The sequence below is a fragment of the Mustela lutreola genome, chromosome 1 (assembly GCF_030435805.1).
Source record: "Mustela lutreola isolate mMusLut2 chromosome 1, mMusLut2.pri, whole genome shotgun sequence".
Taxonomy (NCBI): Eukaryota; Metazoa; Chordata; class Mammalia; order Carnivora; family Mustelidae; genus Mustela; species Mustela lutreola.
Window position 1 is genome coordinate 213480853 of NC_081290.1, and position 20615 is coordinate 213501467.

At 37.0% G+C, this 20615-nt stretch overlaps 1 protein-coding gene across 5 annotated transcripts in view; it reads right to left on the reverse strand.

Annotated features, from left to right (window-relative positions):
* DEUP1 (deuterosome assembly protein 1) overlaps positions 1 to 20615 on the reverse strand; it is an 82177-nt gene that overhangs the window by 11126 nt on the left and 50436 nt on the right. For 4 of the 5 annotated variants that reach the window (XM_059186674.1, XM_059186691.1, XM_059186668.1 and 1 more), the window contains 4 exons: positions 19718 to 19915; positions 17648 to 17734; positions 9339 to 9362; positions 6013 to 6209 (listed from right to left, as the gene is read on the reverse strand). In XM_059186674.1, coding sequence (XP_059042657.1) covers positions 6013 to 6209; positions 9339 to 9362; positions 17648 to 17734; positions 19718 to 19915 — 506 coding nt within the window. The remainder of the gene's footprint in view (positions 1 to 6012; positions 6210 to 9338; positions 9363 to 17647; positions 17735 to 19717; positions 19916 to 20615) is intronic. The other variant, XM_059186684.1, reaches the window with a different exon arrangement.

Here is a 20615-nt window from a genome sequence, read left to right on the forward strand (position 1 = left end):
GTCTTTCTGTGACTTCAATTTTTTCTTTGATAAAAAGTGGGTTGTTGGGAGAAATGAACTTCACAATTGGGATGAAAGGTACAGTACAGAATTGGTTGTTTGTACTAAAATAGAAGGTAGAAGGTAGAAGACTGAATAAAAAACCAGTGAGATTTTAAATTTTGGTATGCTGACTAAACAAAGGAAGAACAAAGCAAAAAACCGAACCAATTTCCCATAAAATTTTACATAAAGAGGTCCTAACAGTACAAGCTACTTGGGACCAAATAAATGTCTTTCTGAATATTAATTCATGAAATTGGGGTTGAAATTCAATCAAAATCATCAAAGCCCATGAAAACATAAGAATCCCTTCAACTTAAGATTATTTATTCATTTTTACTGATTATTCAAATTCTCCACAGGTATTGATTTACCATTTTCAAAGCCTTCATATTTTAATTTCCTGCAGTTGCAAAAAATTCACATTTCTGTTCTCTGTTCTTATCCAAAGACTATCTGTCTATACAGGCTTGTTTCCTATCATGTAAACATTCTCAAAGTGGTGCATACAAGTAACAATAAAAGTTAAGTGAGACATCTGTAAATTAGGACATAAAAACAAACACAACATGTTTTCCATTTTTACTGATCTTGAAATATATCCTTTTTAAAATCCATTCTTCCAAACCATAATTACCATGGAAACAGAACAGCAAATTAAACTGAAATAACGTGGTTTATGATGTGCATGTTAAGATGAAACAGCCCACAATTCGGATAGAATTATAACAATTGTAGGGTACATCTGCACAGAGTCTGCAGTCGAACCTTTTAACTGAGTGAGGGTAACATCTACACGTCAAAGCACAGTGGGAAAAATAAGATAATTATAGAAGGGACTCAAGAAATATATATCTCTTCATAATCTCAATTATACAAAGATTTCAGGGAAAATATTTGTCCTAAATATTCTATAGAAGTATCTCAATGACCCCTTTCGCTTTGGATGTATCGATACAGTTTTACAGTGTTAATTCCTGAAACTTATAGGTGAACATGCATTTTACTGTAAGATCCATAAAATATAGAGATTGAAAGGAAAGTCTACATTATGGAGTAAAATCCTTTTGTTTTAAGTCGTCTTTATATCTGAAAAGTTCTTCTAAAATGCAGCTACTCAAATACTTCATAAAACCGTCTTGCAAAAATGCTCAGTCTATCAGTTTAAAAGCTATCTTAAAAGTTATTTCTGAAGGCTTTTATTTCCTTCTCACAAGCTGGTCTTTTCAGTTTGCTTTTCCACAGGCCCTTGTCCCAGGCCTCTGCCTGCTTAGGCCAGGAGGGCAGGACCCAGTTGTTGGTGGGAGCAGAGCTCTGCCTCTGAGGCCATGGTGTCAGCTGTCCACAGTTTTCAGAGTTGTCTGACTGGACATCTGTTCCTGGTCCTCTGTTAGTTTTCCCTGGGCTACAGGATAATATTCTTAGCATGAACAGGTTCCCTTCACAAGTGCTAATTTGCCTGCTTCCAACCTTGCCTTCTAGCACTCCACGTGATGCTCCCCGTTCCACGAACTACTCATTATTTCCTGGCCCGCAACTGTTCAGCCTGCTATGTTTTGCTCCTTATTCAGTAACGCCTTGGTACAAAATTTTCTCAACTTACTTTTTTGGCTTCTGGATGACTATTCCTCCCTTGACAAGGGATTCTGTGAGAGTGGTTATGACAAACCCACCAACTTTGGTTTTCTTAATATTAGAATCTTTTTATTTCTTAACTAGATTTGAAGCAATTTTAATGATTAATATTTATGATCACTAAACTCTCTCCAGTGCATGATGTAACCTTTAAAACTTTACATTAACTTTTAAGTATGTATTGTATATAGAGATGAAGCCCCTTTTATTACAAAATTGAGGTGTCATTAAAATTAGTCATGTTAATCACTCTGGATACGGCTATTCAAAATTAGCTTGTAAATTACCCTTAAACTTCAAAACTCTAACTTTTAAAAACTTTAAAAATATTCAATACCTCCTCACCAAATTCAATTATATCTTATTCATAATTTTTTAAAGTGCTGAATAACTTTCTTATCAGAAAGCAAATCTTTTGGAATATCCTAAAATGCTTTGCATTTTAAGTGGATGAGCATGAAGAACTTCTTATTCTAATAGGAATGAAAAAAAATTGAGTTACTTCTGAGTGGATAAAAGATTATTTAAAAATGTATTATGTGAAATACATCAATCAGAGAAAGAAAATTACCATATGATTTCGCTCATATGTAGAATTTTTAAAAAAAGATTTTATTTATTTAGTTGACAGAGAGAGAGATCACAAGTAGGGACAGAGGCGGGCAGAGAGGGAGGGGGAAGCAAGCTCCCCACTGAGCAGAGAGCCTGATGCGGGGCTCGATCCCAGGACTTTGAGATCATGACCTGAGCCGAAGGCAGAGGCTTAACCCACTGAGCCACCCAGGCACCCCACTCATGTGTGGAATTTAAGGAACAAAACAGAGGATCACAGGGAAATGGAGGGAAAAATAAAACAAGATGAAATCAGTGAGGAAGACAAACCATAGGAAACAGAACTGAGGGTTGCCGGAGGGGTGAGGGGCTGGAGTAACTGGGTGATGGGCATTGAAGAGGGCATGTGATGTGAGCACTGGGTGCTATAGGCAACTGATGAATCCCTGAACTCTGCTTCTGAAACTAATAATACACTATATGTTAATTAATCCAATTTAAATAAAATAAAAAAGTTAAAAAATGTATTATGCCAATCTTCCTCAGCTAAAAGGAGGAAGCAGCTAAAAATCAGACTTAAAAATTTTGTGGGGGACGTCTGGGTGACTCAATCGGTTAAGCATCTCCCTTTGGCTCAGGTCATCATTGCAGGGTCCTGGGATGGAGTCCTGCATCAGGCTCCCTGCTCAGTGGGGAGTATTCTGCTCCCTCTGCCTGCCGCTCCCCTTGCTTGTGCTCTCTCTCTCTCTGACAAATAAATCAATAAAGTCTTTAAAAAATTTTTTTGTGGAATACTTTCTTCATATACTTGTACCTAAAAGATTTCTCCTTTCTGAAATAGTTTAATGAGACCTCACCGCATTAGCCATTGCTATGTAAATATGACTCAGTATTTTCTGATGATTTTTATGTCTCATGAGTACATAGAGCTTTTGCTATTTGGCTTCACTGAGCTGTGCTGTGAGGGAAAGAAGGAACATTTCATTTTTCACTTGCTAAAATTAATAGACATGTACTTTACAGCTCTCTACTGCTGAGCCCGCTGTCCTTGCAACTCAACAACGCTTTCCCCATAGTGGGTTCTACATGGTAATAATTTATTCAGAACATTTGAAATGCTGTTTCTTTTAAAAATCAGGTCACTGGAGAACACTGAAATCAGACAAGGCATTAAAACTAATTTAATGAAACTTTCAACAGATGAGACTGGCAGGACACAAGGGTCTGCAGCAGAAATAGTAGGTCCAAACTGCTTATTAAGATAATCTCCTGCTGAGCACTTTACCTCATGTTGCTTTCTGTGTCCCCTACTGTCTTATTTTTGTTAGGCACTTTTAACACATTCTGTGCCGTCCAACAAAGCAGAAAGGGGGCAATCCAAACAATAAAATTACTTTTTTTTTTTTTTAAAGATTTTATTTATTTATTTTACAGAGAGAGATCACAAGTAGGCAGAGAGGCAGGCAGAGAGAGAGAGAGAGGGAAGCAGGCTCCCCGCTGAGCAGAGAGCCCGATGCAGGACTCAATCCCAGGACCCTGAGATCATGACCTGAGCCGAAGGCAGCGGCTTAACCCACGGAGCCACCCAGGCGCCCCAAAATTACTTCTTTAAAAATAACAAAAGGCAAAGTAACTGTCTTTTAAATAACAACTCCTGGTACTGTCATCTAAGGCTTTCAGAGTTATTCCCAACAAGCAAGAACAGGAAACAGTGTTCTGCCCCTAATGGGTGCTCTATCCAGTCCAGTTCTGGCTAAGACCCACAGGAAGACCCTTTATCATATCTTTAGGGGTTTGCTTTTCTCTTGCCAAGGGGGAAAAAAAAACAACGTATACATGGGTTTGTGATTTGACCCATGGAGAAATCTGCATAGTAGGATTAATTCCATATTAGAAAATATACTTCTGTGCCACAATCAAAATGAGACCCCTTTTGGACAGATTTTCAATTCTACTGGCCAGCACATGGGCACATTTACCAGAGAACTGGCCCACAGCCATGTCTCAGTGGCCTGTTCCATTTATCTGCACCCCCTCCCCAGATCCCCAACCTCTGCCCTGGCCAGCATCCTGCCATCAATTTTTTTTTTTTTTTTGGTAGCAGCCAGTCTGTCCTCATTTCCTTCCTGAACTACTTGACGAAAGGCTATTAATTTAGCGCTTTCAAAAGGTGGCCATTTCTTGCATCCAATTAGGACCTATCCTCTAACTTGTTTAGGGATGAGGTGATACCAGTAGGAGAGACATACACAACATCCACAAGAATGTTGAACAGACATATTTTTTGGTATGTCCCGTGGATTTATGCATTTATCCACCTGTAGAACTGGGCATGCTTTGTTACAAGGATGAGCCTGGATTCACCCCTCCTCCATCCTAGCTATCTCTGAGGAAATGTCAGATTCAGCCATTTGACCATCAACACCAACTTTTTAGGCACTGTGAGTTGTTGAAGAAGTATTCATATTATTCTAAAGGCTAACAATTTTGTTAGTAATAATAATTTCAATAAGAATGGCTAACATTTATGGAAATACTTGTTTTACATGGAACTATGTGTTCTTCTCCAATTCTCACAAAGAAACATATAATTATTATCCCTATTTATTGATTGGAAATTGAGGATAACAAAGTTTCCATAAATTTCCCAAGGTTGTAAATATTATGTTATATGAAAACAGTATGTGTGGTCTTCCTGCTAAGTACTATGAGTTCTTGAACTAAAGTTGTATTGAAGTTGGGTCCTATCAATTCACCATTTTGTGGCACCACAAAATGTTAATAAATCAGATATTAAATGAGTTTGGGGAGTGTTGCATACTACACCCCTTCTTGACCCTTACAATGTACACTAGCATGTTAATAACTCAGAGCTGTACTGTGAGAAAAGAAGCTTGTTTATTTTGCTGAGAATTTTCCAAGTCTGGAGAAAGACAAAAAAGTCTCCAGAGACAGATTTGATTCCATAAATATTTTATTAAAGTTGAATAAATTAGTCTGATTTTATAGTTGACATATTTACTTAAATTCTGAACTAAGGCACTTTAAAAGGGATTCTGTGGCTAGCAGATATTAATTCCCCATATGCTTCTCTTCACTCAGGGGAAACCTCCTACCCATTGTCCAATTCTTTCCCTAGGAAGCAATCACTGGTTTGTTGCTACTGTTGGAGTGTTGGAATAAAGTGTGTATTTTGAAGTGAGTCAGAAGTGACATAGTCCTATATTTCTACTTTGTTTGAACAATATATGTAACATATGAAAATCTAGTTTTTCTTTTGACATTAAAAATAAGATATCTTAATCTCACAAAACAAACTGAGGGTTGCTGGGGGGAGGGGGTTTGGGAGAAGGGGGTGGGATTATGGACATTGGGGAGAGTATGTGCTTTGGTGAGTGCTGTGAAGTGTGTAAACCTGGTGATTCACAGACCTGTACCCCTGGGGATAAAAATATATGTTTATAATAAATAAAAAAATTATATTAAAAAGAAAAAAAAATAAGATATCTGTTTATATATTTTATTGCTGCATCAGTATCTAAGAAGGGTCTGAAGAGACAAAAATTCACTGTAACACTACCCATTTCCCTGTTAGATTTTGAAAGCTATCGACAGCACAGAATTTCACATAAAACAACAGATCTATACTATGCAGTACCATTGCAAAATAAAATTTTTAACAACTGAAGAGCAAGTTTACAAAATTCTATTTTTAATTGTTTCAAAATTCATTTCTATTAAATGTGCATACATTTTTGTCCTTATATAAGAGAGTTAACATACCTATCTTCATGTTTTTCCATTTTGACTTGGTTTTGATAGGTGTACTGTCCCATTTCCTCATAGGTATTTTGGTTAGCCCATGCTGATTTGCCATTGACACGAAGTTTTGCAAGATCATTTCGGAGCCTTTCATTCTCGTGTTCCAGTTTGTTAATAGATGTATGCCTTGAATGTTCCCTGTTAGTGAAGTCCATAGTCTAAAGAATTAAAAAAAAATCACTGAAAAAACTGTTTCTTATAAGTGATGCATATATTCTGTGCGTTTAAACACATCTGTTGGAAGGGGTCTTCCATTGGAGTCCAAAGATACGGATCTACTCCTCTGTACTTCCTAAGGCCCTTCCCCCTCACCTCCTCACAACACAGGTACTCAGTGACGGCTGCCATTGAACACATGCCCAGGAAAGCAATGCATACTCTAGTGTCCATGTACGCATTAGCATTCTCTGTATCTAGAACAGATTAGCTGGATTTAAGAGTTTTCATGTCTATGGGGTATGCCTTCTGGTGTTAATAATGGAACAAGAATAAATATACATTTCAATTTTGAAAGACTTTTCTGATGACAAGAACACATGTCATTAGAGAAAAATCACATATTGCTTCCCCACTCTTGGGTGATGCAACAAATTATATACAAAATCCATATAGACTAGAGTCTGCTTCTGGACCATTTTAAAGCAAAGATCTAACAGCTGAGATGGTCCCAGTACCCTAGTTTTGAGGAGTACAGCTTCATGATGGAGTTCTACTATCTGGTATAAGCACCCCCCCCAATTTTTAATGGGTCTTAAGAAGAGAATGAGACACATGTTTAAATCACAAGATGAGAGGTATAGAGCAAGAACAAAGATTTCCAGTGTTTTTTGAATTAAATGCCGTAAGAAGTTCCTTAGGGAGAGTCTAAACTTTTCTTCTCGCAAGTTTTAAAAAACAGGATATATTTTCCCAAGAAAACTCGTAAAAATGCTTTAAATGAGTCTACATAATCTTTTCTAGTCCTGTGATTTAGGTATCTGTGAGTCGTGTAGTTGCTGATTCAACAATACTAATGTTGTCAGAGGGCAATATTTAAGCACAAAAAGTGTAATATAGATAAAGTATCATTTTTGAAGCTCCGAACTTCTATGGTTAAAAGCCCATAAGACCATAGATGAAAATGGCTTAGAACTTTATTTTGAAGTTTCTAAATGTGAGGCTTTGACATGGCAAACATGTCACGGGCTAGGTACTCCATAAAATCATTACAATTTCTTGGATGGAACCATGTGTTTTAAATTATTCATATACTACCGTATTAGTATCAGGATTGACAAGGAAGGGTAGAAATGTATACATATTAGGTATGAAAAATATTTAGCCATTTGTTGTATTTTTTCTTCAAAGGACAAGCCTGCTTACTATATTTTCTGTTTACTGCCTAATGTGTTACAGAAACTCATGAATTGTTAGAATGAAAGAAAATTCTCTGGAAGAGCAAATTCCCCTAAAATAATAGGGTTGTGTGTTTATACAGCTATTGACCAAGATGTCCTTTGGAAAGGAGGATCTTTGACGTATTTCTCTGCTTGGGAGGCCCATGCCCTTAAGTATACCTCTTCACATTTGCTCATTTGAGATACACCAATGCAGATAAAACAGTAATTTGTACTATGCTTTATAAGAGAAGGGATTTTTTATTCTAAAATGAGAGCAGATTTGCAATACATACAAAGGATGTGGTCTTATAAAATTTGCCCTTCATAAGGAAAATATTCATTTGAGCAGATATAGTCAAGAAAGGTCATGGAAAACATTCAAAATTTCATTCTTAAAAAAATCTATTCATCAAAATATATAATTCTTGATGGTCTGCTTCTCAGTTATAACTTTAAGTTTTTTCTACAAACTTAGATTTCATCTGTGATTCCTTTTGGCCTAGTGTTGGTTTAAAGTAATTAAGAATGATAGTAATAATTTTTTAAAGGACTTGGTAATTTTCTAAATATACCATAATTAAATAAGTATTGTGAGCATGACCTGAAAAAATCACACAGGTGATGTATTTACATGATATATATTTAAAAGCATATTCTATTTTCCTTGACAACAACATTTTGGGGATCCCTCATTTCATGTTTCTTTTAAATTATTTTCTAGTAATTTCAGGAAATAATCCTCCACTAGATGGTTATCATGTGAAAACAGACACTGATTAAATTCTACCTCTGTGATTCTGATGTTTTATTTTATAGACCTGTTATTCTAAATTTTTACCCCCATATTTTAAAGGTTTGTAGTTTTAACCTATTGCATTCTTTTTTTTTCTTTTAAAGATTTTATTTATTTCTTTGACAGAGAGAGATCACAAGTAGGCAGAGAGGCAGGCAGAGAGAGAGAGAGGAGGAAGCAGGCTCCCCGCTGAGCAGAGAAGCAGATATGGGACTCGATCCCAGGACCCTGAGGTCATGACCTGAGCCGAAGGCAGCGGCTTAACCCACTGAGCCACCCAGGCGCCCCATAACCTATTGCATTCTTGAAATGGCAAAACCTCTTAGTGTGTACGCGCTTTGACATGCTAGCACAAGGCCAGTTGAGTTACTGAAGTGTCTGAATAATAATATTTTATATGTATACTTTTTCTTTTTAAGTTCATGTATATTCAACAATACTAGGCTAACAAAATATTTCTACAGAAGGACCAGCTTTAATCATGTTTTTTGGTTAGTATATTAATTTTTAATATGTAAATGGATGGATTAGATACTTATGAGGATACTAATTTTTTAGGCTAATTTTATTTAGCAAACTTTATGGATAGTGAAGGACAAATCAGTTAAAAATTACCATAAATTCCAAGTTCTGATAAAATCTGATTTTATGATACCTGTCTTAAATGAAGGAAAATTTACTAAATATACTTCTGGGTCTACAGAAATATGGAATCACAAAAAACTAGAATGATAAACTTGATTTTTCATTAGCTACCCAGCAGGAGAATAAAGGTCAACCCCTCACACTTTTTTCTATGTAACTCTTCTTGCACAAATGCAAGGAAAACATCTTTTCCAGAGCTACTTCTGCGCTATTTTAAGTATCTCATGAGACCTGAGGAGAACTGACATACCAGGTAGTTAGTCCCGTCAGTGGACTCTGCAGATGAGAAAAAGAGCTGCCATAGCCCCACGCATGCAGCAAGTAATAACTGAGAACAGGATTGACTCTTACCCCTACTGCAGGGGGAAGGCCTTTTTTAAACTTTCTTTCCCTAAGTGTGAATAAGCAGGGTGCTTCACAGTTAGTCAAGCAGATAATTGCAAAGTTCTAGTGATTTTGGAGGGACCTACCTTAATATCAGTAATTTCACTTGTCTAGAAAGGAAAAACAAACAATTACTGTTTGAATACTATCCAAATACCACATATTTTAGAAAACCTAAAAATAAGGATGTAAATATTTTGTTTCTTATTGCCTGAGGTAAAATTTCAGTGCCCATTCTTTAGTTCCATGCTTATTTATCCATTCCAGTTATTTCAGAAAGAATTAACTATCTCATTATGGGATTTTAACACATAACAGGAGTTTTCTGTAATGTGAAATCTTTCAACTAATGATTGCTGGGTAAGTGACATAATAGATTGTAAACTCTTAAAGAACAAAGAATTATGTTTATTTTATTTTATTTTTTTTAATTCAATAGACACTCCAGATCTTTCTCTTTGGGGAGTGGCTTGACTATTTCAATTATCAAAGTCAATTTCAAATCTTCATATCCAAAAAAAGAGAGCAATTATAAAGTCATCTTTCTGTGTAAATTACAATCCTACATAAAGTGTATGTGATTAAGTACTATTTTAATAAGGCATCACACTGAGGGCAATTCATCAGTGGCATTCCATTTTATGATAGTCATTTAAACAATCTTTAAACAAATATGTACCTTGTATACATATGTGCAGTATATATATGTGCTAAGTGCTACAGAGGTGACCAAGTATGAAAAGTGACCTTGTCTTCATGGAAAATACAATAAAACTGAGTAGATGAAATTAACATGCATTTAAAAAGCGACTCATATAAAGTATAATTACATATTAAATTATGTTGCACCGTGTATGAACTCAAATGTATTCTGAATCAATGAATGGCAAGAACTATTGGACTAAGATCATGTAGGAGGTGGGATAAAACAGGGCTCTGGCAATCTCTTTAATGATGTGAGCAAAAATTTCCATGCAAACTTATTCGTTGCCTCTTACACGACTGGTGAGAGCCACAAATTCACAAGTATTCATTGAGCCCTACCCTATACCAAACCCTATATGAGGAAGTATAAAATATAGTCCACTTCTTCCCTCAAGGAGTCTATGACTGATGGGACAATGCACACATACACCACACAATTAAAATATAAAAGAAGACAATTCAAAACTTGATGTTAAATTGTTATAACTGCTAAATAAAGTCCAAGAAAGAAGAAGTAATTGGAGTCTAGAGTAATTAAGATGATTTCATGGAGGAGATACAATTTAATCTAGGTCCGAAGGGACTGACAGGATTTAGTAAAGTAGAACTACGTCTTTGCTTTGGTAAAGTAAAGGAAAGCATTCAGGTGGAGGGCATATAATGGATTCATTCATTCATTCTCTCACTCATTCACTCATTGCTTTGTTCATTCACTCATCTAACGAAATATTTTCTCGTTGCCTCCTACATTCAGGCACTGAACTAGGTGCTTGGGTACAACAGTGAATGAACTAGGACCATAACTGCCCTCAATGAGCCTACTGGTAAGGAGATGGTAGCTGACAAGAAATAGGCAATTTTACCATTGTGCTATGATAGATGTTAAGTAAAAGATGTTATGATACTTTCAAAGATGGACACTTAACAGAGCAAAGGAAAATCAAAGAAGATTTTGTATAACATGTCAAATTTTGTTGAGTCACCTGACACATTAATAGGACATGGCTATGTGAAGTAGGAAAAGGGAATTCTTCGCTAGAAGGAAAGCATGTGTAAAGGTCTGGAAGCAAGAAAGAGCATGAGAAAGGACCATTACATAAGCAGATGAGGCTAAGACAGGCCTAGCTCTAGCAGAGGATTTGTGTAGGTCACTAAATGAGAACAAAGTGGGAGAGCCAGATTAAGGAAGCCACAGAATATGAAGAGTTCTGACTTCCTACTGGGAACTGAGCACATGTTCTTGAAAGGGAAGGTTATGTTAGAAAAGCACATCCGGTATGAGGAATGGAGAGCTTGGAAGTCATTGGGTAATGCAGAGGAAGTAACTTGGAGTGGTTGCTGGATCTATACTGTAAGAGAAAGCATATCACCAGAGGAGCAAGAGCCGACAGCAACACCTGTGGAATGAGAAGGGGTAGGAACAGTAGGGTGAAGAGCCAGTGAACAAAATGGAAGAAAGAGAAAATCACAGAATATAATAACAATTAGTATCATGCATTTGGAGTTATTCAAACCAACTTACCACCTATGTGGTAAGTGCTCGATCCCAGGACCCTGAGATCATGACCTGAGAAGAAGGCAGAGGCTTTAACCCACCGAGCCACCCAGGTGCCTCCCAAGAACAAATATTATTCTAAACAGTAGCACTCTAAAACAATTTCATGTGAAATCAGAAAAACTTAAAGAAAAACTTAAAGATTTCACTCCTTTTTCTATGAAATGAGATCGTCATACTTTCAGCATATACTTGTTATAAGGCTACAGGCACTGATATGGGTAAAGCATCCCGCAAATTATAAGGCATGTATGTGACAAGCACCCAACGAATGAGTAGCAGCTCCTTGTTATCACACAGTTCTCCCAGGTTCCCTGATTCTTCCTCATCTCTGCCCTTTGCACATTCTGTTCTCTCACCAGGACTCTTTCCCATCAATCCATCTGACTGACTGCTCCCCAGATGCCCTTTAGTGCTCCCAAAACAGGGTTAGGTAATCCCTGTCAGGGTCCCTGAATTCTGAGCTTTCCCATCACTCTGGTTCAATTATCCAGGTAACTGTCTATATCTGGTAATATATGGTTTCCTACTAATATTAAGTTTCATGAATTCAAGGATCTTTTCTGACTTATTCACAATACTCCCATACCACCAGATACAGACTAGGCATTTAATAAATATTTACAGAAAGAAAGAAAGAATGAATGAATGAACGACATTCTGTGGTGATTGAGGCATATGATAGATAGAGAACAGAATAGAGGGACCAGAAATAAACCCACATTGTATGGTCAAGTAATCTTTAGTAAAAGCACTAAGAACACACAGTGGGGAAAGTATAGTCTCTTCAATAAATGTTGGGAAGACTAGATATTCACAAGCAAAAGAATGATACTGACCTCTATATTCTATCACTCACAAAAAAAATTAACTTGAAATGGAATGAAGATATAAATATCAGACTTGAAGTTAAAACTAGAAGAAAGCAGAGGGGCAACAGATACCTGATGTTGGTTCTGGCAATGATTTGTTGTATATGACAACCAAAAACACAGGCAACAAAAGCAAAGAGACAAGTGGGACTACTTCAAACTAAAAAACTTCTTGCACAATAGGGAAACAATCAAGAGAGTGAAAAGGCAACCTATGGGACAGGAGAAAATATTTTTTTTTAGAAATTATTTTGAAAGTATTGAGAATATTGTCATATAGAATCCAGGAATATGTCAAAATTGTTAGAATAGGATTGTTTGAGGTTGAAGGGTTGAATTTTGTCCCTCCACAAAAAAAAAAAGCATGTTGAAGTCCTAATTCCTAGTACCTCAGGATGTGGCCTTATTTGGGAAAAGGATCTTTACATAGCAATTAAGTGAAAGTGAGGTCACTAGGGTGGGCCCTAATGTAATATGACAGGAAGTCTACAAAAAGGGAAAATTTGGACACAGAGATGGACACGCATGGAGGGAAGATGATATGGAGAAATAGACAAAGGCTGTGTGAAGGGAAATACAAGGAAGATGCCTTGTGAGGACAGAGGACAGAATGGTGTATCTATAAGCCAAGGATTGCCAAAGCTCACTGGAAAATCACTAGAAGCTATCGAGAAGTGAGTAAGAACCATCCTCTACAGGTTTTAGAAGGAGTGTGGCCCTGTTGACACCTTGATTTGGGGCTTCTATTTCCAGGACTGTATGACAAGAAGTTTCTATTGTTCTAAGTTATCTGATTTGTGGTACTTTGTTATGGTAGCCCTAGCAAATGAACACAATGACCAAGGTTTATTCTAAAAATTCAAAGATGGTCATATCAGGAAATCAGTCTATTATATACAACAACAAACCAACAGACAAAATCCAGATGATGTCATAAATGCTGAAAAGGTGTTTGGTAAAAGCCAGGAGCAAATTTTAAAAACTCTGAGTAAAACTAGGAATAAAAAGAGTTAAGACCATAACCTAAGAACAAATATTATTCTTTTTTTTATTATTATTTTATTTGACAGACAGAGATCACAAGTAGGCAGAGAGGCAGGTGGCGGGGGGTAGGCTCCCTGCTGAGCAGAGAGTCCGATGCAGGGCTCGATCCCAGGACCCTGAGATCATGACCTGAGCAGAAGGCAGAGGCTTTAACCCACTGAGCCACCCAGGTGCCTCCCAAGAACAAATATTATTCTAAACAGTAGCATTCTAAAACAATTTCATGTGAAATCAGAAATTAGTTTGTCAGCAATCACTATCATTATTTCATATTCTCTTGGTTTTAGCAAATGCAGTATGACAAAAAAATAACTGATATGAACAGTAAAGAAAAAGAGTTGAAATTACTATTTTTGTTAAAATGATTGTATATCTCAAAAAAACCCTAGAAAACTTCCCACTAGAATTAAAAGACAATTTGACTTTTTTGCTACATTAGCAATAAGTTCTTAAAGGAAAAAAGAAAAATATTCCACTTAGAAGAGTGGCAAGAATTATATAACACCTGAGCATAAATTTTAAAAGGAAGGCACAGAACCTATACAAAGAAAATTGTAAGCTCTTATTGAAGAGCATAAACTGAGATATGAAGAAATGGAAACCCATGTCATATTCTTGAATGAGAAAACTTACTATCATATAAATGTCAATTCTTTTTTTTAAGATTTTATTTATTTGTCAGAGAGAGAGAGACAAACAGACAGACAGTGAGCACAAGCAGGGGAAGCAGTAGGCAAAGGGAGAAGCAGGCTTCCCACTGAGTAAGGAGCCTGATGCAGGACCCTGGGATCATGAACTGAGCCAAAGGCAACCACTTAACTGAATGAGCCACCCAGGTGTCCCAAAAGTGTTAATTCTTTCAAAGTTATATGTATATTTATTTTTATTCCAAATAAAACCCAACAGGAAATTATCTAGAGAAACTGGATAAATTGAACTTAACTTTCCTATAAAAATTTAAATTGGGTTCTTGTTTTATATCATATGCAAAATTATAATCCATATGAATTAAAGACTTAGATGAAAAATGTAAAAGTCATTGAAAATACTCTAAAAAATAGTGTATAATGTCTAGAAGTTGGAAAAACCTTGTTATTCCAGGATGGATATGCAGAAGGTATAAACAAAAAGATACATGTGTCTGATGGATAAAAGTTTTTTTTTTTTAAAGGTTTTATTTATTTATTTGACAGAGAGAGAGGAGAGAGAGAGCACAAGCAGGGCGAATGGCAGGCAGAGGCAAAGGGAGAGACAGGTACCCCACTGAGCAGGTAGCCTGATGTGAGGCTCGATCCCAGGACCCTGAGATCATGGGTTGAAGGCAGCTGAAGGCTGAAGGCAGATCCTTAAACAACTGAGCCACCCTGATGCCCCGACAAATAAAAGTTTAAAACTTTTCATATGGTAAAAAGATATAAATAAGTTATATACAATAAATTTAGGAAAACGCTATTATAAACTGACAAGAAAAAGACATTCCAACAGAAAAATGAGCAAAAAATATAATTCATAGTACAATGCCAATTAATATACAAAAATATACTCCCTATATCCAGGGTAAGAGAAATTAAAGTACTACTGAGAAATCACTTTACATCCATCAGACTGACAAAAATTTAAAAGAGCAGTAACACCTCTCACTGCTGAGGAGGAAAGAAAAAGGTGCATGCACACAGAGATGGGAGAAATAGGATTTGACAAAAAATGTTTTAAAATTAAAACATACAGGGCACCTGGGTGGTGCAGTCTGTTCAGCAGCCAATTCTTGGTTTTGGCTCAGGCATGATCTCAGGGTCGTGGGATCAAGGCTCACAACGGGCTCCACACTCAGCATGGAGTCTGCTTCAGATTCTCTCTCCCTCTGCCCCTCCTGCCTACCGGCTTTCTCTTTTTCCTCTAAAAAATGCATATAAAGCAACAATTCCATTCTTTTTTTTTGTAAGAAAAGGAGAGAGAGGGTTGGGAGAACAAAGGGAAAAGGAAAGAGAGAATCTTAAGTAGGCTCCGAGCCCAGTGCAGAGCCCAGGGCTCTATCTCAGGACCCTGAGATCAGGACGTGAGCTGAAATCACGGTGAATGTGTAACTGACTCATCCAGGCGCCCCCAGTAATTCCAGTCTTAGGAAGCTCTTCCAAGATATATGTATGAGGATGTTTTACATAGTATTGTTTATTTGTGCAAAAATCCAATAAGAGTTGAATTAATTTTAAATGGATTGATTCTGAAAAATGGTTGAATAAATTTTGATATATTCACATCATGGGACATTACTAAGCCATTATGCAAAATGAAATAGATCTAAACCAGTTGATGCATAAGAATTTGCAAAGCATATTGCTGAGTGAACAAAAACAAGACAGAAAAGTGTGCAAAATGTAATCCAACTTTTAAAAAAAGTTAAAACCCCCAAGTAGGTATATGATTACATACCTATATGTACACACACACACACACACGAATTCATAGACAGAAAAAAGTACAAAATGATACATACCAAATGGTTCACCTGTTACCTGATGGATGGGCGTATGAGGCGGGTGAAGAAACAGAGCAAAGGAGAAGGGGAGAAGCGAGAACAAAGAGACTGCATGAAAATCACTAGCGTGTAAGTTGTAGTTCAATTTATTAAAAATTATATGTATACTACATGAGTATATATTAATTAAGAAATGAGGGGAAAATGATGCTTTCTTCCTGTCTTATAGAGATGTCCGTAACATACAGTTAAAAGCAGTTTAGAATAATGTACTTATTACACACTTATTTCTGGAGAGGGACACTCAGCTCATCCCTTCTATATGTGTGCAGGAGCAAGAGAAAGTTACAGAATGCTACACACTGGTTTGCTAGCACTGTTTCTCGCTGCAGTCGGACCTGGGACTGGGGATAGCAGCAGGATAACCAGCTTCTTCTTTACATATCTTTATGTGCTTTCTTTCTTGGGAAAAAAAAAAAAAATCAATGAAGAAAGCCAAATGCCTATACAAGTCAGTACGAAGCAGGCTCAGTGTGGGTTGTGATGACGCAGAATTCACACTGAAAAGCATTTAGTTTGAAATAAAAAGAAAAATAACACAAAAAACATTTTGTGAGAGGGGGGAAAAAAGATACTCATGGGGGCAGGACCTGATTTAAATTTTTGTGTGTCAAGCGTTTAGAAATAAGATTCCAAAATGTCATGCGGATTTTATGGAACAGATAGGGAAACATATATACTTTCCTTTTTATTCATCTGTCCTCCAATCACAGAATCTGTCACCAGGGCCAAAGAAGGCAGAATGCTTGCAGAATGCTTCTAACTCTCTGATGCTAAACGCTTACCATCATGGGAAGGAGTACCTACTCTCCCAGGAGTACAGTATCAGGGAGAAGTCCTGCTCCACCTTCCTCCCGTCATAGCCAAGGAAACCGAACCAGCCGGCCACGCTCATCTTTGATCCTTTCCATTCTCTCAATGACAGGAAAATTATTTCAGGATTTTCTCTCAGAGAAAATACATGCTAAACAAGTAATGGTGGTATTTCCTTAGTTCACTAAGTGCAAGTTCTCCTATTTACATCTAAGAACAAACCGTCAACAGATATACTGAACAAAAATGAAAGGCACGGAGCCTGTTTAGGCAGCCCTTTGTTAATTGATAGAGCAACTGCTTCAAACCACAAGGTCAGTCCTCGGTCATTCATTTGTTCATCCTTCCTTTTACTGAATCAACATTCAATGAGCACTTACTATACCCCTGACATTGCGAGGTGCTGGGGTGACAAACATGAATAAAACATGGTCCCTGCTTACCATTCAGTTGGGAACAGACAGGCTACCAAACGAGTGAGACGAAAATACAGATCAAGTGTGGATGGACCAGTTCACTCTGACTGGGTTTTCAGGGGCGGCTTCATCAAGGCTAAGCCTGACACATGAGTCAGGCCATGTTGGATGGAGGATTTTAGAGATAATGGCAGGAGCAAAAGCAAGCGAGGAGCATGTTGGAGGAAAGGATCAGAATTTAGCCCAATCCAAGAAAAGAACACAGGAGAAAACTTGAAATTCGAATGCTCTAGCCCGAGGATAAAAGTAAGTTCAATCCAAGTGCCAGATAATTTGCGGCCCAACCCCTGTGTGTCTGACACATAGGAGGTGCTCAGTAAATAAGGTCTGGGTAAATCCTGACCGACTGTGTAATCTCTCGGTTTGATTCACTGAATGATTTCAGAGTTTTTACCATGTACCGTCCAGGATCTAAATCTCCCATCATTCCTTTCAGGTGTGTGTTTTCCGTTCGGACAGCTTTATATCTCATATCTGAGACCTGAAAACAGATTGATAGGTAAAAGTGAGTGCAAAATATATAATAGAAGCTCCACAATAGTATTAGAATTAATTTTATTAACCTAAATGTTTTCTGAGTGTAGTGAAGACAAACACTGATTAGGCATGATCATCCTAAATCAGTATTTGCATTCCGTTTTCATTTTGGCAGCCTTCACTTAACCCTCCTTGCCTGATCAGTGCTAAATTAAAAACATATACCGACAATAATGACTCATTTACTTTTTTCTTTCCAATTCCAAAATTCCATTTCTCACTTCTATTTTCTACTGTATGAAAATTAGCACCAGAAAAATCACAACTTAAAAAACATGGAATTCTTCACTACGTAATTAAGTTTTACAATATGCAAACATGATTTTTATGTTTAATTTTGTTCTTTCTAATATTTCTGCCAAACTACCCTTTTTTTTGGGGGGGGGTGACTACTTCATTTTGTCTAATTTATTTCTTCTTCCCTGATTTCTTCTACTTGACAGCACTTAGACATAGTATCTGCTCTTTTATTCAATAGGTTTCATTTCTATATAAAACTCTCCCCTTTAAATAATTTACTTTCGTAGATTACAAAATATGTTCTCCCTAAAAAAAAAAAAAACTAAGAACATAGAAAAGTATAAAGAATAAAATGAGAATCACCCATAATCCAGCTAGCTACCAGATCACTGCTAACAGTTTTCAATATCTTTTCCTGTACAGGTACAACTAATGCTATTATCCCATCTACGCTATGTTTCTGTGTACTGTACAAATTAATCACAGTTTAAGATTTATCATTGGATAAGAGCCAACTCTCATTTTTATAATACACAGGATTTAAATAGCCATCTTATTGGTGAAGTGACCCTCAAATGCCTAGAAAGTTACTGAATGGTACTTTCAAACCCTCTCGATTTGGGGTTAAAAAACAACAACAACAGATAAACCCTAGCTTTAACTAACAAGTCACCAATTTGATCATGAGTATGAGATTGAGGGCATTTCGAAAGAAACAGAAGGAAGGGAGGGAGGGTAGACTTTGAAGTTATTTGCAGTATTTTAACAGTAGAATGGTATAATTGCTGATTTTTTTTTTTTTTACCATGAATCGTGCTGTGCATTGAGTCAATGTTCAGTAAATATGGACTAATTTTCATGTTTCAACATCCTTTTTTAAAATCCCAAGATATGGGGTACCTGGGTAGCTCAGTCAGTTAAGTGTCTGCCTTCAGCTAAGGTCATGATCCTGGAGTCCTGGGATCAAGCCCCACATTGGGCTTTCTGCTCAGCGGGGAGCCTGCTTCTCCCTCTGCCCCTTACCCTGCTTTCATGCTCTAATAAAGAAAATCTTAAAAAAAAAAGCAAACAAACCCCAAAATAAATACATAAGATGGGGGTGAGAAGTATCCACAAAAACCTGGAATAGAGACTTTTTTTTTTTTTTAAGATTTTATTTATTTATTTGAGAGAGAGACAGTGAAAGAGAACATGAGAGGGGAGAAAATCAGAGGGAGAAGCAGACTCTCCAAGGAGCAGGGAGCCCGATGTGGGACTCGATCCCAGGACCCTGGGATCATGACCTGAGCCAAAGGCAGTCGCTTAACCAACTGAGCCATCCAGGCGCCCGACTTTTTTTTTTTTTTTTTAAAGACAAAAATATTAATGGAACTACAGGACACAGATTCAGGAAGAAATCTTTGACTGGAGCGTTCTGTGGGAGGTGATCAAAATATGTGTCATAAGGAAATGTTAGGATGAGATTCAGTGCAATTATCTTCTGTCGTCACTTTAGCCCTGGATCTGTTTTGATGACACTTTGCGATATTTTGCAAAGGTTTCAGGGGGCTCCACCAAGCATTTCCATGATGCTAGTCTCAGACACAATACCGAGAAACACAGTGTTTTGTTCTTCCTCGAGGAAAACCAGGGTCTCCACTGGGCAAGACAGTGACCCAGCCGAGGGCTGTCCTGCCCGCTTGCGTACCTGTTGTTTTGCTAACATTTTTTCTTTGATTTCTAACTCCATTTTTAACTGTCTTTCCAGAAGGGCAGCTTTCTTCATGATAGTTGCTATAGTGATCTCCTTCTGATGAAGCTCCTCGGTTAGGTCAGAGATTTCGTTCCTCATTCTTTCCTGCTCAGAGCCATGGTCCTCTTCCTCCTGATAGAGTTGCCTTCTTATCTGCAGTAGAGACATTGTGGCAAATATTAACATGTCTTTTTCTTTATCAAGCAACTTAAGGCTTTTGTTAGCCATGTTCAGCCTTTCCGTCCTGTCTTAAACCTTTGGCAAGCCCCACTTTACCCTTCTTTTCCGATCAATGCTGAATTAAAGAGATACTTACAATAAATGACTCATTTACTTTTTTTCCTTTCAAGTTCAAAATTCTGTTGTTCACTTCTAGTTTCTATTGTATGCAAGTCATCACTTACTACCAATGCTACTTTGATAACTATTTTGACAGGAAGTCAAAGAAAATAAAGAAAATATTATCAAGCACTTACCTCCAAGCATAACTGAGGTCTAATTAGAATACAAAACCTGCACATAATTATTGTATACAATTTGGTGAGTTTGGACGTACACTCATGTTACTATCATCACAATCAATACAATAATCATACCCATTACCTCAGAAGTTTCCCTGTGTTCCTTTTTGCTTTAGACCCTCTTAAAAATTTAAGTGCATAATTCCTTGCTGTCAACTATAGATACTGTTCTAGAACTTAACTTTATACCCATCAAATGACCACTGAGGAATGCTTGGTAGAAGAGACTTGGACCCACTATGCAGAGACAGATGGATCAACCATGTTTTTAGGGAGAAAAATTTGGCTTAGAATGATTAAGTGACTTGTTCAAGGTCCCAAAGCTATTAACC